Genomic DNA, 19,988 nt, shown 5'->3' on the forward strand with positions numbered 1-19,988 from the left:
TTGACAGACCAAGCCCACCCCAAAGATTATTGTGAACACCTCCAAAATGACTTCATGCAACAAAAAGCAGGAAGCAGTTTGGAGAGAACTATGCTCAAATACCCTACATGATTACTAATAAATGTTTGTTTACATTTAAAGGGAGCTATGCTATAGAGATTTGCATTGGTATAGATCATAGTTTATTGATAAAAATTTAAGGCCAATTTTGTTATATGTATATTTCTGCTCTTGATTAAGGTATTGTGTTTGTGCAGCTCATTTAAAAATGTAATGTATAATTAAGAAATATAAGTTAATAGATAGCCATCTATAATAGTCAAGCTTGTAGTCTTGTTAGGTTTTCTAGATATATCAAAATATATTTCAGTTAAATAGGTATTTTGCAAATCTTTTAAAGACTACAGAATATAGCATTTAAAATGTTTTAAAAACAAACTTTTCATGACAATGAGACAAGAGTTTTGGAAGTTGCTTACAATGTACTTCCTGTTTATCTAAGTATTATTATATTCTTCTGGGGTCTTTAATGGAGTTGAAGAATAGGTAGTTATAATTATAGTTTTCCTTAGTTATGAAAAAAATAAAGTAGATATAAATATTGTACCTATAATTTTTGTTTGATACCTGTTTTGTTATATGTAATTTTACTATGTTAAAGTTAAAACCTTCCTTTTTATTTAAACAGAAAAGGGAAAATAGTGTGGGAAGTCCTTCTGTATTTATGCTTCTTTTATTGGATAATTAATAAAGAAACTGCTTTTGTCCAATGTCTCATCAGAGTGCAGCTAGGCGGGGAAAACTAAAATGAATTCTCAGAGAAAGAAGGCAGAGTCTATAGAAACTATGGAACTGCCAGATGAGAAAGACATGAACTGCCAGCCAGAACCTGCAGGCCATGAATCTCATGGTAAAATATAAAATTATTAGAAATGGGTTAATTTAAAATGTGAGAGCTAGCCAAAAATATGCTTAAGCTATTGGCCAAACAGTATTGCAATTGATACAAATTTCTGTGTGGTTATTTTGGGTCAGAGTGACTGGGAAATGAACAAGCAGCCTCCTACAACAAAGCTAGATATGGCCCTAGTTCTTTAGAGGGAAGTGGACACAAGCCAGAATCTATCTCCAATTGATTACATCTCACGACAGAAAAAAATTTTTAGTTTTCTCCAAGGTAGTCTCGCTATTTGAGTATATAAATCATGATAATAGCATATCTCATGCCTTGCAACAGACAGCTAGCACAAAACAAACTCAATAACATTCTCGCAACTTTAAAAAAATAAAATTTGCAAGTCTTTTACATATTATCATTTTCAGTTTTGTGTTTATGAGATTTCTTTGTGCATGTGATGTGGGATTACCCTCTGTATGCTGTGAATATGATTGGTTAATTAATAAAGAAAACTGCCTTGGCCTGTTAATAGAGCAAAACTTAGGCAGAGAAAACTAAACTGAATTCAGGGAGAGAGAAGGCATCAGAGTCAGGGAGAAGCCATGTAGGCTGCTGGAGCCAGATGGAACTTTACCTGGTAAGTCACAGCCATGTGGCAATATACAAATTACTAGAAATGGGTTAAATTAAGATAGAAGAGTTAGCCAAAAATATGCTTAAGCTATTGGCCAAACAGTATTGCAAATAATATGGTTTCAGAGAGATTATTTTGGGGCTGAGCAACTGAAAACTAACTGGTGGCCTCCTTATTTACAATGCGTGTTTTTGTAAAAGAAGTTTCTCTGTTCCTTCCCATCCTATAGCCGCTTTCAAATAATCATTCAGAAACTTATATTAATTATAAATGCTCAGCAGGTAATTCAGGCATATTGCTAACTAGCTCCTATACCTACATTATTCCATAATTCTTATCTATGTTTAACTACATGGCTTGGTACCTTTTCTCAGAAAAGCATTCTCATCTTGCTTCCTTGGTGTCTGACTAACGACTCCTGACTGTGCTGTTCCTCTTACCAGCATTCTTAGTTTGGTTACCCTGCAGATGCTTCCTACTTGGCTACCAATTAGAATGGTAAATATTTACAGCATACAAGAGAATCCACAGCATTTTTCTATGGCTAGCTGCATTTCTTTTACTTTTTCCTTGCCTCTTTTTCTTCTATTTGCTTGTTTGTTTTGTCCTACTTGACTTTTTTTTTATTTTATTTTTTCATATTTTTAGATGTCTGTTTTCTCATGAGAAAGAGAGACAGACAGACAGAGAGAGAGAGAGAGAGAGAGAGAGAGAGAGAGAGAGAGAGAGAGGAGTTTTGGGGTTAGAATGAGGGGAGATAGGGAAGATCTGGGAGAAGATGAGAAAAGGGTATCTGTATATTGAATGAAAAATAAGTCTTTTCAGTTAAAAATATTTATAAAGTAATTACAAGCTTGCTATTTTATTGTTAATTACTTTGGTAGATTTAATGATATCCCCACCTGATTCTATATTTTAAGCTCCCAAAGCAAAAAAAAAAATGACTTTATAAGTCAAAGTAACTTCAGAATTGTGATTAAGGATCTTGAAAGAGGTGGTTATCTTTATCTGCTATGACAGAAGACAATGCCTTGGCAGAGGTAGGGATTATGAGAAAAATGTTCAAATATGACAAACTACTGAGTTTGAAATTTGAGGAAGATGACCCTCATCAGACAAAACAATATAATCTTGCTACTAAAAAGGCAGGTGAATAGAACTGCTCTTAGAGAAAATAAAGAAACAAGGGAGAACAACACTTGGACTAGAGCCAAGAGGCAATGTGTTGGATCTCTTGTCTCCAAAGTTATAATGGAATAGATTATACTGTTTTACTCCACCAAATTTGTAGTGACTTGTCATGGTAGTCAGAGAAAGAAATCCAACTGTACCAAGGCAATGATATGCCATTTTGTGAGAGTTCAATTCTAGAAAAAAAAAAAGGTTTTCTTGTTTTCCTCTAACAAATATTATCAACTGATGTTTATAAACATATCCCCTGCAATCAAACTTGACTGTTTTCTTTTTCAGCGATGGTTAAAAAATGACAACCATGCTAAAAATTATTATATTGATTTTTGTTGTTATGTGCAACAGTGTTCTTCTGAATGTGTATGCACGCAGCACCTGTACCCATGGTATCCTGAGATATAAGAAGATGGCACTGGAAAATCCAGAAATGGAGATACAGAGGGTTGTGAGCTGACATATGGGAGCAGAAAGCATAGTCCTCAATGAGCAGTCAGTGTTCTTAAGTGCTGGTCTAGCTCCAGCCCCCCCCCCCATGTTCATTTTGAACATATGTGGGATTTAAACTCAAAGCACAAGGGTTTTGAACATTTAGATTTTGCTCTGTTTTGAAACCTTTTTCCTTTTCAGTATATTTTATGTTATATCAAAAATATTTTTAACCAGATGGTAGTTTAGGAAGTTATTATTGCACGAGTAGTTTTAAAAACTAGAGGGCTACCTGGGTGGTTGTGGCACACACCTTTAATCCTAGCACTCTGGATACAAAGGCCAAAAGTAATGTTAAAACTGATGAAACATTTTAAAATGTCTATGTATATTTAATCATTCGAAAAATTATCAAAAGCTCTTAACACATGATATTTGTATCTAGCAATAAAAATGATCATCAGAAGAAAAGATATAAAGAATAAATGGAGACACCCCATGCTGGCATCCCATTCTGAAACCTAGAACCAGGTTCTGAAAATCATCAGAGATAGAAATTTTGTTGGAGACAGATACCTGTAATAGTGCCAAGGAAAGTGAGCTACGACACACTGACACAGTGACAATGTTTTGCTGGGGGAGAAGACTCTCTACCAGAGGAGAACTGGATGGTTACAGCAGGCTCCATTGGTGGAAGTGCCAGCAACCTTATCACAGATCCTGATCACCAGTCAATGAGAGGGGCTGTCTTAGAACTCATGTGGGGTAATTTCCTGAAATCTGCACTTTAGTTTTGCTCCAGGGAAGACCAGTATTAAACATTTGCTAAGAATAAACTGTAAAATCTAGAAGAAACAGAATCTGAACACGGATGACCCTTCACATTGAACCACTGGCTGCAAAGACGTGTAAATGGACAAGTGAGACTGGAGGAGTATTAAGTCTAAGTAGAAAAATGCTGAGATCAAGCAAGTGGGCATTTAACTCTTGTTAAAAGGATTAATATTTCTTTTCAGACTCTTCAGAAATTTGGAGAGGAGACCCAGAGACTGTCATTTATAACTACATGCAGGTTTTGATATCTGGAAATAGACTATATTTTTGTTATAATTATTTGCACTGGTGACAGCTATGCTGTGCTTGACAAATGCAATTCAAAATTTAGCATTATTTCATTAAACTCACAGCACTATTTGAAGAGTTTATTATTATTAAGAGTTACTTGAAAGGTCTTTGCAGCTAGGAATGGTGGCTCTTGTCTGATATCCCAGCATTCTTTAGGCTAATACAAAATGATCTTCATTGAGTTCAAGGAAAGCTGGGCTACATAAGTAAGTTTCAGGTCATCCTGAGCTTCTACTAATACCCTTTCTTCAAGTGTAAGAATATTTTGCTCATATTTTCATTACATGTGCATGTCCATATAGAACCTTTAATAAAAAATAAAATGTTTGATAAGTGGCAAGACACTAACATTCATTTTCTAAAGTGTGATTTACAATGCTGTTAACAATGCCATGAAACACTTGCCAATACAGTAATCAATTTAAATGATAACACTTTCATTAGATTTTCCCTAAAGTCAATTGGGATTTAAAAATGGACACATTACAGTTTATATTTATAACTCATTTTAGGACTTTATCTCTTTAATCATGTCTTGATTCCTATGAATCATGGTTTAGCAGATAGAAAATGGTTTGACTATATCATGAGCAGTATGTCTTCAGAATGTACTCCTATGATATTTCTACTTATTACATCCACTTGAAATAGACACATAAACCAGTATATTTGGATATCCCTTTAGATGCATCTGAAAATCAAGTAGAAATGACTAGTGGCAAAAGTCAGAAAAAAGACCTTTAACATGTATCAGTAAACTTGATTTTAAACACTACAGATAATGGCAGGAAATGAGAGCACAGTGTGGTACTTACTGGTGGAAATGCATTTGGGAGGAATGGACCAGCCCTCTTCAGTGCATGCAATGCTGCTCTGATTATTTTGAAGGCTGTAGCCTTGATTGCAAACGACTTGTACAGTATCACCTTGTAAGTGTGTTTGTCCTGAAGATGTAGAATCACCATTTTCCACAAAAGGAAAGAAACATAGCCCTTAGGAAGAAAAAGAGATTAATTCGCCTTATGGGAGAAATTAAGAGCATGTTAGATTGCATATTAAAGGATTGTTAGAAGACCTACACACCTGAAGCGGGCTATATGAATAAAGTTTCTGAAGCTTGCCAACTCCTGGTGGTCTACAGTGTGAGTTTTCTACAGGGATGCCATGTCTCTACTTTTGAAATAACTTTCCAAATTTAATATTTTACAACTGAAAGACATCTGTATAAAATAGTTTTTTATATACTTATTATCTTTCATTTCTGGATGTTTCTTCAACAAGTGATGGTATTGTCTGCTGTACTGACCTATCCTGTTTCCTATCATGTTCTTTTAAAACACCTGTCTTCCCAGGGTGTGCAGCACACATTCACTAAAGGATCAATGTATTATAGGTAACAAGTCTAAGGATATAATGAGCTCTGGAACGTGCAAAAGTAAAATATCTTTCCATAGAATATTTGAGAGTTGTTTTGATTTGCATTTCTCTGATGGCTAAAGAGGTTGAACATTTTCTTAAATATCTTTTTGCCATTTTAGATTCATCTGTTGAGAGTTCTCTGTTTAGGTCTGTACCCAATTTTTTATTCAATTTTTTTTCTTTTGATGACCAATTTCTTGAGTTCTTTGTATATTTTGGAGATCAGTCCTCTGTCCGATATGGGTTGGTGAAGATTTTTTCCTATTCTTTAGGTGGCCGTTTTGTCTTGTTGACCATGTCCTTTGCTTTACAGAACCTTCTCAGTTTCAGGAGGTCCCATTTATTAATCATTTCTCTCAGTGTCTGTGTGACTGGGGTTATATTTAGGAAGCAGTCTCCTGTGCTAATGTGTTTAAGTGTACTTCCCACTTTCTTTTCTTAGAAGTTCAGTGAGGTTTGTTTTATGTTGAGTTTTGTGCATGGTGATAGATATGTGTCTATTTTCATTCTTCTACATGTTGATACCCAGTTATGTCAGCACCATTTGTTGAATATACTTTATTTTTTCCATTTGATATTTTTTGCTTCTTTGTCAAAAATCAGAGGTTCTTAAGTTTGTGGATTGATTACCGGGTCTTCAATTCAGTCCCATTGGTCCTCCTTTCTGCTTTTATGCAAATACCAGCCTGCTTTCAGTTTAAGTTTAAGAATCTTACACCTGGAAGAATAGCCAAGATTGAAAACACTGATGACAACTTTATGCTGGAGAGGCTGTGAGGTAAAGCGAACATTCCTCCATTGCTGGCAGATACTGATTGTTCATTCCCAGCTTCCCAGACCCCCAAATAATCACTTAGAAACTATATTAATTACAATACTGCTTGGCTTATTAGCTTATGCATATTTCTAGATAACTCTTACATCTTAAATCAGACCATCTCCATTAATCTGTTCATCACCATGAGGTTGTTGCCTACCGGCAAGTTTCATTGATCTGTTTCTCTGGCGGCTATATTGTGTTTTCCTAACTCAGTTTACTTTCTCCTCCATCTCTGCTTGGATTTTGTTTATTCTATTCTGTCCTGTAATAGGCTCCAGCAGCTTCTTTATTCATTAATCAAACACATTCACAGCATACAGAGGGAATCCTACATCAAACCAGTCTAAAATTCACAATGCCAGAGACCCTAGACAACAAAGAGGACCTTAAGAGAGATTTACATGGATCTAATTTACATAGGCACTTGAAAAAGACAAGATTTCCTTAGTAAACAGGGAGTATGGGGATCATAATATAGGGTAGAAGGTGAGTGGGGAGGAGGAGAGGGGAGCAGAGAAAAATATGTAGCTCAATAAAAGCAATTTAAAAAAGAATACTTGAGAGAAAAGATAATCCAGACACAGTGGATACACAAAGTGACTTTTATTTTTGCACATAAAAAACATGGCTAAGTTGCTACTAAGTAGATGTTTGACAAGATCTGTTAGTTGTCAAATGCATTCATCATCAGCTTTCAATTATTAACTATTTTTGTAGACCACCTGTTGACAATATGTTCTCCACTGGATTTTCCTAAGAAAAATAGTTCACAAAACAAAGACTGCACCTGACCCTTCCACAGCCCAACTCCGTCACATTCTGGACCCCACGAACCCTTCTTCTCTTTCTTTCACTCAGTATTCTTCTAAGAATAGACATTTACTCACGGAGACACTTCGGTGTTGGTGACCATCCGTCTTCTGTGCATGTTATGAGATTCCAGAAGGAATTTGGAGGAGACACAAAATTATATTCACAAGAGTAGTATAAAACCTTCCCACTAGGAACGGGGGACAGTGGGTCATATTTCTTTGCATCATATAATATTCCGTGGCTTATTTTTGGAAAATCACAAAATCTCTCTGAAAAAATAAAACAAAGAAGCAAATGCTAATCATCACTTATCAATTATTTTTTTGTATTTGATGATCATTTTTTATTTCATATAGGTTAAGTGGATATAGTTTAAGCACCTTCTGGTGTATCATTACATCACTGAAGAACAATGATCACCAAGAAGCTCATAAATAAGTATAATAATTTCTCTATGAACCCACTGCGGTGTTTAATCAGCCAATACTCCTTGAGCATGTGAATATTTGAGACTGCTATTATTAATAAACACGAAGTTTACATTTTGATATGAACTATGAAGTTTTTGGGAGTCTTCAAAAAAGTAGCCCAACAAGACTTTTTAAAAACTGAAATAGGATGCTAGCATAGAAACTTGACTGCATAGTAAGTGATGGGTGGATGAGAGGGCTGTGCTTTGCCATCCTTCCTCGTTCTTCTCATTGATATCATTGATGTATCTTCCAGGATTGTCACTAGTGTATGTTTCATGGGAGTAGTAAATATGTTGAGTAGTCAGTTCAGTATGATATATAGGAACATAATTTTATTTTGTCAGGTTTCTCAATAAATGTGCTATCATTAAAATTAGCGAGGCACAAAGAATCAAAAAGATCAATCCAATTAATATAAAACTGCAGCTTAATTCTGGTGACATTAGGTTTTTAAATACAACTACCTAGAATAATGTGGATAATTATATGTGTATGTTCAATCTCTACATACAAAGGCATAAAAACTTTAAAACAGTTAACATGTAAATTGTTAGGTCTTTTATCAAATTTTTGCAATTTTCTACAGGTAAACATTTTCAGATTTGTTTTAGGAAAGTTAGTCTACATGAAATTTTCATAAAACACAAGAATCATATGCTGCTCTTACATGCACATTTCACAACTTCCCATATTATCAATTTAACTTTTACCCAGACTACATAGTGTATACTAGAAATTTTGGTAATATTTTGTAGTCATATCCTCACAAATAGTGAAACATTTCATATCCCTTTACTTAGCATTAATTCTCAATGTTACGTGCTACTGATCTATTGGGAGCCCACCAAGCCCAGCTGGACTGTGACTGAATAATCATGTTAATGCAGCCAGCTGCATTTCCCCTCTGGGTTCCCAGGAAGAGCAGAGAAATCAAATGAAAGATAAACCATGGCGAATTTCTCTACAGGGAGGGGTGCATTTGGAAACTCCAGCTTACTGTTTCAACTTTTTCAGACAATTTCTGCTGAAAGTTGTGAGTACCTGATATGAGCATGTGTTCTCTCTATGTTGCTATTTATTATTAAGTAGAAACATCATCCAAGAAGACTCTCAGTGGGCCGGTTGAGATGGCTGTCATAAGTTAGCCACCTTAGAGGATTAATGCCAAAGCTTGCCTCATATTTCTTCAGGGCCTGAAATACCGTTTTGCTGACTGTTTGTCTTTATGTTGGCTGATCTCTCATTTCTTTGTCAAGCTCTTAAATACGGCTTATTCTTTTATTCTGACTTGCTTTTTTCTGAGTAAATTCACTCATTCTAAATCAAAGGTGTTACAATTGTAAGTCATTTTCCAGTCGGTACAGAGCCAGACACACAGTATCCACCAATACAATAATATCATCTGGGCAAGCAATAACAACTAATCAAAATGAGGCCATGGTTTGAGAACCAGCAGGTGACTATGGGATGGTCTGTAAGGAGGAAAGGAAAGAAAGAAATATAAACTATTATAAACCTAAAAGTTTTTAAAGAAAAAAATAAAATTAATATTTTCCGTCATTTGGCAGGACATAATTTTTCTCTCATTAAAGAGGATGACTATAACTCACAGAGAAATGTAACACAATAAATAAAATATCTTTAAATCTTTGAAATAATGTTACAAACCTTGTAAAAGTGGATCTCAGAAAGGATTATCTTGTTCCTATCCTTTGTACTTATGTGAGAAATGAAGAACTATCTAAATTAACCTTAATTATATATAAAGATCATCAAAACACAAATAGCAGGATAAAGTCTTTTTGAAACCAGAGTCAAGCACAGTTACCAAATTTTAGAATCCAACTCCTCTTTCAGGGATTGTGATTCTGGGGATATTGTGGAGTTGTCAAACACAGAGTCTTTGGACACAATGTCAGTCTAAAGGTAAGATAATTTCATTCTATTTTTTTTACATTCATAGGAGAGATCAGAAAAAGAGCAAATGACTGGCATTTTTGATAGTTTACAACAAAAAGAACAGTGCTCTTCATTGTCTTATTAAAGACATTTCTATTTGATAAATGATGATTTGATTAAAATAGGAAAGTTACTCATTTTAATGACTATAGTGTGAAAACTTATACAATCTATGAAGATGAAATAAATTTCACACAGATCGAGAGATGTTTAGAGTCTGTCAGGAGCATTGTCCTGGTCAATGTTTGAGAATTTGTTTGGTTACATTAGTTCTATTTTTTTTTTTTTTTAATTTTCGAGACAGGGTTTCTCTGTAGCTTTTGGTTCCTGTCCTGTAACTAGCTCTTGTAAACCAGGCTGGCCTCGAACTCACAAAGATCCGCCTGCCTCTGCCTCCTGAGTGCAGTGCGCCACCACTGCCCGGCTACATTAGTTCTTTATGAATTTGAAAAATAAAATTTATTCTCTCCAAATCATATTTATAGAGTATTCACACTTTGAAGTTTATAAAGCAGAAAAAAAATCACCTTTATTCAATTTTCCCTTTAATTGCTTATAAGAACTATATCCATAAATAAATTTGTCTATAATTCAAAATGTTTCCTATTTTTTCCCATAAGTACTTTGATAGTTGATTTTCTATTTCCAATATTTTAATAAAATTTAAAAGAATTAAAAGTATCCTTGTACACATAGCAGAAAATACATCTGACTAGAGAGTAGATATTGCAAATCTTTTTCCACTTACCTTCTCCTTCGGCTGTAGAAAGACACAAGGTTAGATAGGCACTGGCTAAGAGCAACACAGTAGACCACCCCATCATCTAAAACGTAAAGCGCTCCGGCAGCGGTGGAGTTCTGGGGACTCTGGGCATGACTTTGATTTTCAGTGCATTACTGGAAGCTGGTTTGGTAAATATCAAAGGTCACAAGAGACGGGCAAAACAAACAATGTTTACTCATTGCTTTCACATTAATACTCTATGTTAATCATTTATCTTTATTAATCAATGAAAGAGCCAGTCTTCTAGACAATCAAACTGAAGTATTGAGAGAAAAAAGAGATTAAACTTTTTTTTTTTTTTTTTTTTTTTGCCTTTGTATAGACACCATAGCTGGTAGGAGTATTGGCTGCTTCTTTTTTCCCCGAAGTTTGCCTGTGAACCTCTGGTGTCATTAATGCTGGTCCTCAATGAGGAGTCATTCATGAAAGGCCCAGCTCAGGTCCCTCAGACCCTGTGTTTCAACATGGTGTTTTTCTTCATTGGTAGAGACCTATCTTCAGTCTGTTGGGGACAACCAGTTGTAATTAACAATAGTCTGTATTGCTTTGGGCTCCACAACTCAGAAGAGTGTTTCTCTTGCCTAGTTTTGGTGTGTTTCTTAGATTGCGTTGGGTTGATAAAGGAAGTATTGTGAGCCTAATAGGGAAAATTTCATTTAATATTTCTTAGCTATTGTTTTTTTCTTCTTTTGAGAACTCTCTCTGAAGATTACAGGCCCATTTTTGAAAGGGTCATTTGTATGTTTTTGCTTAATTTTTTTGTCCTTTGAGTTCTTTCTGTATTTAGGATATTAATCTTATACATATATTATAATCTTATGCATATATAAGATTATACATACATAATAAATAGCAAAATAATATATAAATATATTAGGTAATATACACTAATATTGTTTAGTAATTAATATATATATATTAAAGGGGTGCTAACAAATATTTTCCTCATTCTGTGGGCTTCTTCATCCCACTGACTGTTTCTTTAACTATAGAGAAACAAGTTTTATGAAATTCCACATGCCAATAGTTATCCTTAATTTTTGTCACAATGTAATACTATAAAGAAAGACTATTTCTATACGTATATTATGTAAGATACAAGCTATGTTTTTTTCTTCAGTAGTTTCATTGTTTCAGATGGTAGGTTTAGGTCTTTTATGCCTGATAGCTTTTTGACAAGGTGGTAGATACTGGCATAATTTCATTCTTCTGCATTTAGACATCTGTATTTATTAGTAGCATTTGTTAAAAATGCTTTTTTCCAGGATATGTTTTTCACATCTTTGTCAGATATTAAGTGCTTGATGTTACAAGTTCTTTTTTTTATTTTTTGTTTATTTTTTTTAGTTGTTGAAAAAAAAATTCTGCCTCCTCCCCATTTCCCATTTCCCTCCCCCTCCTCCCACACATCACCTCTCCCCCCACTCCCCTCTCCCTCTCCCCCTCCTCCCACTCCATTCCCCCTCCCTCTCAAGAATGAAGAGCAGTCCAGATTCCCTGCCCTGCAGGAAGTCCAAGGTCCTCCCACTTCTATTCGGGTCCAGGAAGGTGAGCATCCAAAAAGGCTAGGCTCCCACAAAGCCAGTTCATGTATTAGGAAGTTCTTATGTTTTGATATTTGATATTGTTTTGCTAGTATACATGTCTGTTTTTGTTCTTATAACATACTGTCTTTACTATAGTGACTGTAATATATCTTAAAATCTGAAGGGTTTTCCCTGTATAACTACTTTTTTTTTTCTGATTTCCTTCTGGGTATTTATATTTTTCCCACTGAATTTGAATCTGGTTTAACATTTTCACAGTACAGGTCCTATACACCCAAGCTTAGGTTTAGTCCTAACTATTTTTTAGGTTACTGTGATTGGGAATATGTAGGTTTGTAGGTTTAAAAATTTTCCCATTTTTTGGCTGCCACTTTTTTTAAATGATTGTAGCTTTTGTTATAGAAGCCCCTTTGTTTTAGGAGATCCCATTTCACTAAAGTGTGCTATTGGCTATGCTAATGGTGTCTTGTTCAGAGAATTCTCTACTGTGCCCATGAGCTCAAGTGAATTCCCAACTCTTCCTTACATGATATTCAGAATATCCAGTCTTATGATGAAGTCTTTGATCCAGCTGGAGTTTTCATTTTTCAAAGGATGACAGACATAGTTCTATTTGCAATCTTCCACATAGAGCTATCCAAATTGAACATCTTTTCCTGAAGATGCTGTCTTTTCTCAAGTGTGTATTTTTGTTTCCTTTGTCGAAAGTTCACACATCTGTAGATGTTTGAAATTATATCTGGGTTTTCAATTGTAATCCTTTAGTCAGTGTGTCTTTCTTTATGTCAGTATGTCAATACCATACTATTTTTAATTACTAACACTGCGTAATATAACTTAAAGTCTGGGATGGTGAGAGCTCCAGCTATTCTTTTATCATTAAGGATTATTTCAGTCATCTTGAGATTTTAGTTTTTATGCAGGCAGTTGAGGAGTATTTTTTAAATTTCTGTGAAGAATTGTGCTGGAATATTGAGGGGGGAAGCATTAAATCTGTTGATTGCATATAGAAGCATTTGTTATTTTTATAATGTTAATCCTACTAATCAAAAATCATTGGATATTTTTCCACATTCTGATGTCTTCTTTAATTTCTTTCTTCAATGTTTATATGTTTTTACTATTCAAGTCTCTCACTTGTTTGGTTAGAGTTATCCCCAAGATATCCAGACATTTCTTTCTTTCTTTCTTTCTTTCTTTCTTTCTTTCTTTCTTTCTTTCTTTCTTTCTTTCTTTCTTTCCTTCCTTCCTTCTTTCCTTCCTTCCTTTCTTTTGCTGTTGTGAAGCACAAGGTCTCCATGACTTCTTTCTCACCATATTTCTTATTTATTTGTGTTCAGGAAGGCTACTGACTTTTGTAAATTAGTTTTGTCTCCTATTACAGTGTTGCAATATTTATCAAATGCAGAATTTTTCTAATAGAGATTTTTAGGGTCTTTATATATATAACCATTTCATCTACAAATAAAGGTATTTTTACTTCTTTATCCTATTTGTGTAAATTTATATCCTTCAGTTTTCTTATTGATTTAGATAAGACTTCAAATATTATATTGGGTATGTGTCAAAAATTGGACACTTTTGTCTTGTTCCTGCTATATAATTCTCTGAGTTTCTCCTCTTCTTTTCTGTAAATTGCCTTTATTATGTTAATATTCAACTTCTGTTTGAGTGCTTGTATGGTTTTGGTATAAAAAAAATAACCTCCCTTCCTCCCATTCCCCCCACTTTCCTTCCTACCACCCATTCATTCATCAGAAAGGGTAAGGCTTTCCATGGGGAGTCAATATAGTCTGTCATATCACAGACCTCCCCCTATATCTAGGCTAAGCAAGATATCTCTCCAAAGAGACTGGGCTCCAAAAAGAAATCCACAAGGATGACCCTAGCTTGGACCCTAATTAATAGTCAAGAGTGTACCTGAAAAAAAATGAAAAAAAAAAGAGTGTACCTGAACTGGTTTTTCCTATTAATCAGATTGATGACTACCTTAATTGTCATCATAGAACATTCATCCATCAACTGATTGAGACAGATGCAGAGATTCACAGCAAAACAGTGAATTGAGACCAGTTGAAGAGAGGGAGGAGCGATAATATAATCAAAGTGGTCAAGACTATAATGAGGATGCCCACAGAAACAGCTGATCTGAATGAAGGGGGGGGTCACTGATGCTGGAATGATAACAGGGGAATCTGCATAAAATCAAACTAGGATCTCTAAATGTGGATGGCAGTTGCGTGACTTGGCCAGTCAGTGGGACCACTGGCAGTGGGTCCAGGCTTTATCCCTATTGTTGGAACATTAGTGTTTTAATTTTAAGATTTATTTATTTATTATGTATGCAGTGTTCTTCCTGCATGTATGTCGGCAGGCCAGAAGACGGCACCAGATTTCATTAGTGATGGTTGTGAGCCATCAACCCTGTGGTTGCTGATAATTGAACTCAGGACCTCTGGAAGAGCAGCCAGTGTTCTTATCCACCGAGCCATCTCTTTAGAACTTTAGTAATTTTTTAACCTTTCATGTCTTGGACTGTTTTCATCATTTCATTCCACTGTTTGTTTGTGCTTTCATTGACTTCACTAAGGGGTTTATTCATATCTTCTTTAAGGTTCCTAAACATATTTATAACAGCTATTTATTTTGAAGTCCTTGTCCTTTGCTTCAGCTCTATTGCATTTCTCAGGGCCACCTGCTGTAAGTAAGGTGTCTGGGTTCTGGTGGAGACACTATTTTGGGTGCTACTTGTTGTCATTTGTGCTGGTGTCAAGGCATCTGAGTTAGGGCTGGTTGCAATTTGAAGTTTAGTCTTTTGTCTTGTCTTGTTGCATGGGTGTCATATTCTTGTTTCCTATTGCCTTATCTAGATATAGAGACATGTGCTGGCCTGTTTTGCCCAGTAGTCCTAGCTTACAGGTTTGGCTACTGTTTTCACCGGGAAAAATGATTCTGAGTAATCAGCATTGACAGTCAGGATTAGTGATATTACTAGGGGGAGGATCTTAAAATGTCCACTCTAAGACTAAAGTTGTTTTTTTTTCTCATGAGGTTCAATAGAGTCTCTAGGGAGTGGAATCAGAGAGGGAGGATAGGGTTCTGAAAATCCCTACGTGGCTGGGGATGAGACTCTGGTTCTTATTATGTTATCACTTTATTGATTCCTGTTTATAGATTCCTGTTATTTGTTTGTGATGGTGGAAGAATTCCCCTACTTTTGTTTTACTCTTCTGGAATTAGTCATCCTTTGTACTTCTCGGTGTAATTAACTTTCTTAGACTGATATTTTTCTTTTAGTTCCTTCTGAGGAGCTGGGCTGATGGACAGTAATTGCATATATTGGGACAACATATATATTTGTTGCAGATTTCAATTCTTTATTTGTTCTGTACATTTAGTGTCTTATATAAAACAGAGGATTTTTTTCTGGCCTTGTCTATTTGTTGTTCTATAGTCCTCCTCACCTGAATATGGATGTTTTTCCCTATATTTGGATAATTTTATTTTGTTTTTGGCTGAAAATATTTTGTTTCTTTGACTGTATTTATTCTGTTTTTGATGACGAGGGTATGCCTTTTCCCAGAGGTCCAGAGCTCTTGAATTTTTTTTAAATTTTTTTATTGAAAAGAAAAAAAATTCCGCCTCCTCCCAGCCTCCCTTTTCCCTCCCCATCCTTCGCCCCTCTCCCCTGCCCCCACTTTTCTCCCTCCCCCTCTCCAGTCCAAAGAGCAGTCAGGGTTCCCTGCCCTGTGGAAAATCCAAGGTCCTCCCCCCTCCATCCAGGTCTAGGAAGGTGAACATCCAAACTGGTTAACATAGTATGGAATTTTATATTATGCATCCTGATCCCACTCACTTCCCAGTCATCCAGTGTCTGCTCTCCATGAACTCTCCCCGACAAAAAAGAAAAATAAGCAAAAATAAACAGAAAAAGAAACAAGTTCACTTTGTGTTAAGCACTGTTCTTCTTACCTCATTGCGTACTACTGTCTAAGAATAATATAATTGTAATCAGAGTTGACTATTTAGTTGTTGGTCAAATCACTTATCTTTCATATATGTATAAGAATATTTTAAGTGAAAATATAGATAACAGTTTGAATAAGTTATGACAAGAGAATCTATTTATGAAAATATCTCCTCACATGAAATTAAAGAAAAAATTGTATGAAATAGTGTTGCCTCTGTTCTGTGTTTATATGTACATGTATATTAGAAAAAAATCAGGTCTCTTGGAGCAGGAGGTTCAGGTGGCTTTGGCCTCCTTATGTAAGTACTGTGAGGAAAACTCTGATCATCTGGTAGAAAAATACATGCTTTTAACTGAAGACTCATCTCTCCAGCCCCTATAATTGCTACTTTGAGTTCATTGTCATTCTATCATCTAGTTTGCTTTCTTAGAGATTAATATGAGAGCACTAATTTTGGAAGGACATATCATCTTTATTTTTATGTATGTAGGTTTTTTTTTCCCAATGGGACCTGAGCATCTGGAGGCAGGTCTGGAGTTGTAACTTTTGGTAAGGTTATGTTTCTCACCTTCATTGAGTGAGCATTTGGAATCTGTACTTACTTTAACTTTAGCTGAAGATAGTAAATATTTATTCCAACAAGAGGATAATGATAATGTGGTGCGAGAGAATTGTCTGTAATCTGTCAATCATGTTTTAAATAAATGCTGATTGGCCAGACAGAAGGTATAGGTGGGAAAACCAGACAGGAAGTAGAAATGATGTAATGAGAACAGGAGAATTCTGGGAAGGAGGAAGTTGATTCCTCCCTCTCCTGCCCAGACTACCGAAGCTCAGGATGTGATTTGCCCCACTGAAAAAAGTTACTGAGCCACATGGCTAACATAGATCAGAAAAATGGGTTAATCAAGATGTGAGAGTTAGCCAGTGAGAGGCTAGAGCTAATCGGCCAATCATCTTATAACTTATAGAGATCTCTGTGTGATTTATATTGGGGCTTGCCTGCTGTAGGCTACAAGGTGGGACAAAAACCCCCAAAACAAGCAGGCCCCCATTCATGTTACAATAATGATGTTTTCAGGGAGTGTCCCATCCCTGAAGAGTGCCTCTCTGCTTCTTCCACAGAAAAATTGAAAACGTGGATACTGTTGCTTATCCTAGTAAGACCTAGAAAAGAGATGGCGAGACCTTCAGGACAACCCTTTGTAGATGGGCTTTCATGGATTCTTACCTGGCTTCATTCCCTGCTCAGATCCTTCCTTTTATCTTATTCTCCTCTCTACTGTTGGGCTTTGTGTGTTCAATAAGATCACACAATTTATTTACCAAAGATTGGAGTCAGTTGAATTACATCAGGTCAAGATATACTTTCCACTAAGGAGTCTGGACTCCTAGTATGACTGTATGACTGGTAATCCTCATATAAACACCACTCCTCCAACCTTCACTTGACCTAAGAAAGGGACCGTGTCTTCCAATGTCATGACAAAAACAAAAGGGGGAGATTTTGGGCCTCATGAGTCCCAGTGTAGCTTCTTGAGCCTAACTTGAGTTGGTGTGAGGTCTAGTGTAACTTCTTTAGTCTACCTCGAGTTTGGAGACCTGTCTTTGGCCATGACTTCTGCGTGTATGTGACTGAACACATCCTGACCTAGAACAGCCTCTTCTGAGCCACCACTAGCATGTCAGAATATTATTGGCCCTTGTTTCTTACTCTGCCTCATCCATTCCATGCTTCTCCACCTCTATCACAACCCTATATCAGTTCCTGCCTGATACCATAAAACCATTAAAGGAGATCCAGCTTTGGCAGCCTCTTGACTCAGAGGGTGTGTTTATCCCCGGTGGCTAGGGTCGGGGTAGGGCTGGGTCATCTGACACTTACCATCCTGCTTAGCCCCAGGAACAGTCTGGCAGGTCAGGCTCTGCCCCTGCTCTTTCTGCCAGAGAACCCAACACCCAATCAGCAGGAAGTAGCCTAGAAAACTATGCCCACATTCCCAAAACATGGATTATGGATGTCTGTTTTTGTTTAGAGTGTTGGTTATAAGTTATTATTGATAATGTCAGGGGAAAGCCTAAACAAAGGAGATTAGATTGAAGATTTTTTTTTTGTAAAGGGGGTTGCTATGGGGCAATTGTTTTGTACTCTGTAAAGATTTGTCACTGGTTTAATAAAATGCTGATTGGCCAGTAGCCAGGCAAGAGGTATAGGTGGGGCAATCAGAACAGGAGAATGCTGGAAAGAGGAAAGGCTCAGTCTGCAGTTGTCACCCAGATGCAGAGGAAGCAAGATGAGAATGCCTCACTGATAAAAGGTACCAAGCCATGTGGATAACACAAACATGAATTATGAGTTAATTTAAGATGTAAGAGTTAATTAGAAGACTGAACTAATAGGCCAACCAGTTTATAATTAATGTCGATCTTTGTATGTTTCTTTGGAACTGAACAACCACAGAACCAAGCAAGAGAGAAACCTCTGTCAACACACTTCTTAATAGTGCCACCCATTTTAGGGGCCACTTTCTTTCAAATATCAAATTCCACCCCCCTGGCTACAAAAATACTTACAGCCATATCATAATGCAAAATTCATTTAGTACAATTTCAAAAGTTTCTATAATCTACCACAGTCTCCAAAATGTTTAAAATTCTTCAACGTTTCTTCTGAGAGTCATGCATTCTCTTATTGTAATTCCTTATAAAATCAAAATACAAATCCAGATCACCTACTTTCAACATATAATGGTACAAGATATTCATTACCATTCCAGAATGTAGGGAAAACAGCATAGTAAAGAAATACTGGAGCAAATCAAGACAAAAAAACCAGCTGGGCAAACTCCAATCTTTGCACCTCCATGTCCGATGTCATAACCCTCTTCAGACCTCCATCTCCATTCAGGATTAACTGCAACATATTTTTTTTTCATGCGCTGGTTCCACTCACTGATAGATGTTCTTTTTGGCAAGTATTCCACAACTCTTTCATGTCTAACATCTTGAATTCTCCAAAGCAATCCAGGTTTCAACTTCACAGCTTTATACAATAACCTTTCTACTAGGGACACCCTTGACACAGGCCTGGCCTTAGCAGTGTTATTCTATTATTTATTTCTTCTATCCTTAACTCTAAAGCCAGAACCAGGTGGGTGTGCTGCCAAATTTGACTACTCGCTAGCACATGGCCATTTCATTCAATTACATTTTCCCCAGATTACGGTTTTTCACTCCCCTGGTTTATTTATTCCAAAACTTTCTCTGTTGTCCAGGCTGGCTTTAAATGCAGAGATCCACCAGCCTCTGTTTTGCCTGGTGTTGTAAGTAAAGGTGTGCTCCATTATAACCAGCTCTAAGCTTTTCTTCAATTTCTTTTCATAAGTTGGATATTTAGTTGGGCAGGACATTGCTTTGTGGCCACAATTCCCTTTATTCAATATTTTAAGTTGTTTATTTCCTTGAACAAAGAACTTATCTGCATTATGTTTGGATTCTCTTTTTCTCCTCAAATAAATATTTTTCTTTGCAAAGCTTGCTCCTTTTAATTATAAATCTTCATTAGAGTTACCACCAATACCCACATGACAGATTCTACACTAGGCTGTTTTAAGATTTCTTCTGCCAATCAAATTAATCTAAAAAAATCTTCAGTTTAGCTTCAGTCAAACTCTTCAAACAAGGGCAAAATGTGGCCACCTACTATAGTGACATTTTATTTATTATGCCACACACAGAGATATTTCCAGGCTCTGCAGTGTGCTTCATGGCAGACTTAGCTTTTACTCATACATAACAGGTTTGTATGGTGCACAGTGCTATGCAGAGTTAAGCTGGTGAGGATGACTCCAACTCAGCCATTCCAGAGCCAGCAGTGAACTTCTTCTGCCTTATTGAAAGCCTAAGAGAGGTGCAACCAGCATCTAGG

General features: G+C 36.1%; 1 protein-coding gene across 4 annotated transcripts in view; it reads right to left on the minus strand.

Annotated features, from left to right (window-relative positions):
* LOC142858636 (complement factor H-like) overlaps positions 1 to 19,988 on the minus strand; it is a 125,157-nt gene that overhangs the window by 17,721 nt on the left and 87,448 nt on the right. The window contains exons 1-3 of one of the 4 annotated variants that reach the window (XM_075988154.1): positions 10,507 to 10,645; positions 7,401 to 7,595; positions 5,090 to 5,266 (exon numbers count right to left, since the gene is read on the minus strand). The exons of 2 other annotated variants lie outside the window; for them this stretch is intronic. In XM_075988154.1, coding sequence (XP_075844269.1) covers positions 5,090 to 5,266; positions 7,401 to 7,595; positions 10,507 to 10,582 — 448 coding nt within the window. In that variant the 5' untranslated portion in view covers positions 10,583 to 10,645. Of the gene's footprint in view, positions 1 to 5,089; positions 5,267 to 7,400; positions 7,596 to 10,506; positions 10,646 to 19,988 lie in introns of those variants that run through there. One more of the 4 variants, XM_075988152.1, reaches the window with a different exon arrangement.

Source organism: Microtus pennsylvanicus, chromosome 10, assembly GCF_037038515.1.
Source record: "Microtus pennsylvanicus isolate mMicPen1 chromosome 10, mMicPen1.hap1, whole genome shotgun sequence".
Taxonomy (NCBI): Eukaryota; Metazoa; Chordata; class Mammalia; order Rodentia; family Cricetidae; genus Microtus; species Microtus pennsylvanicus.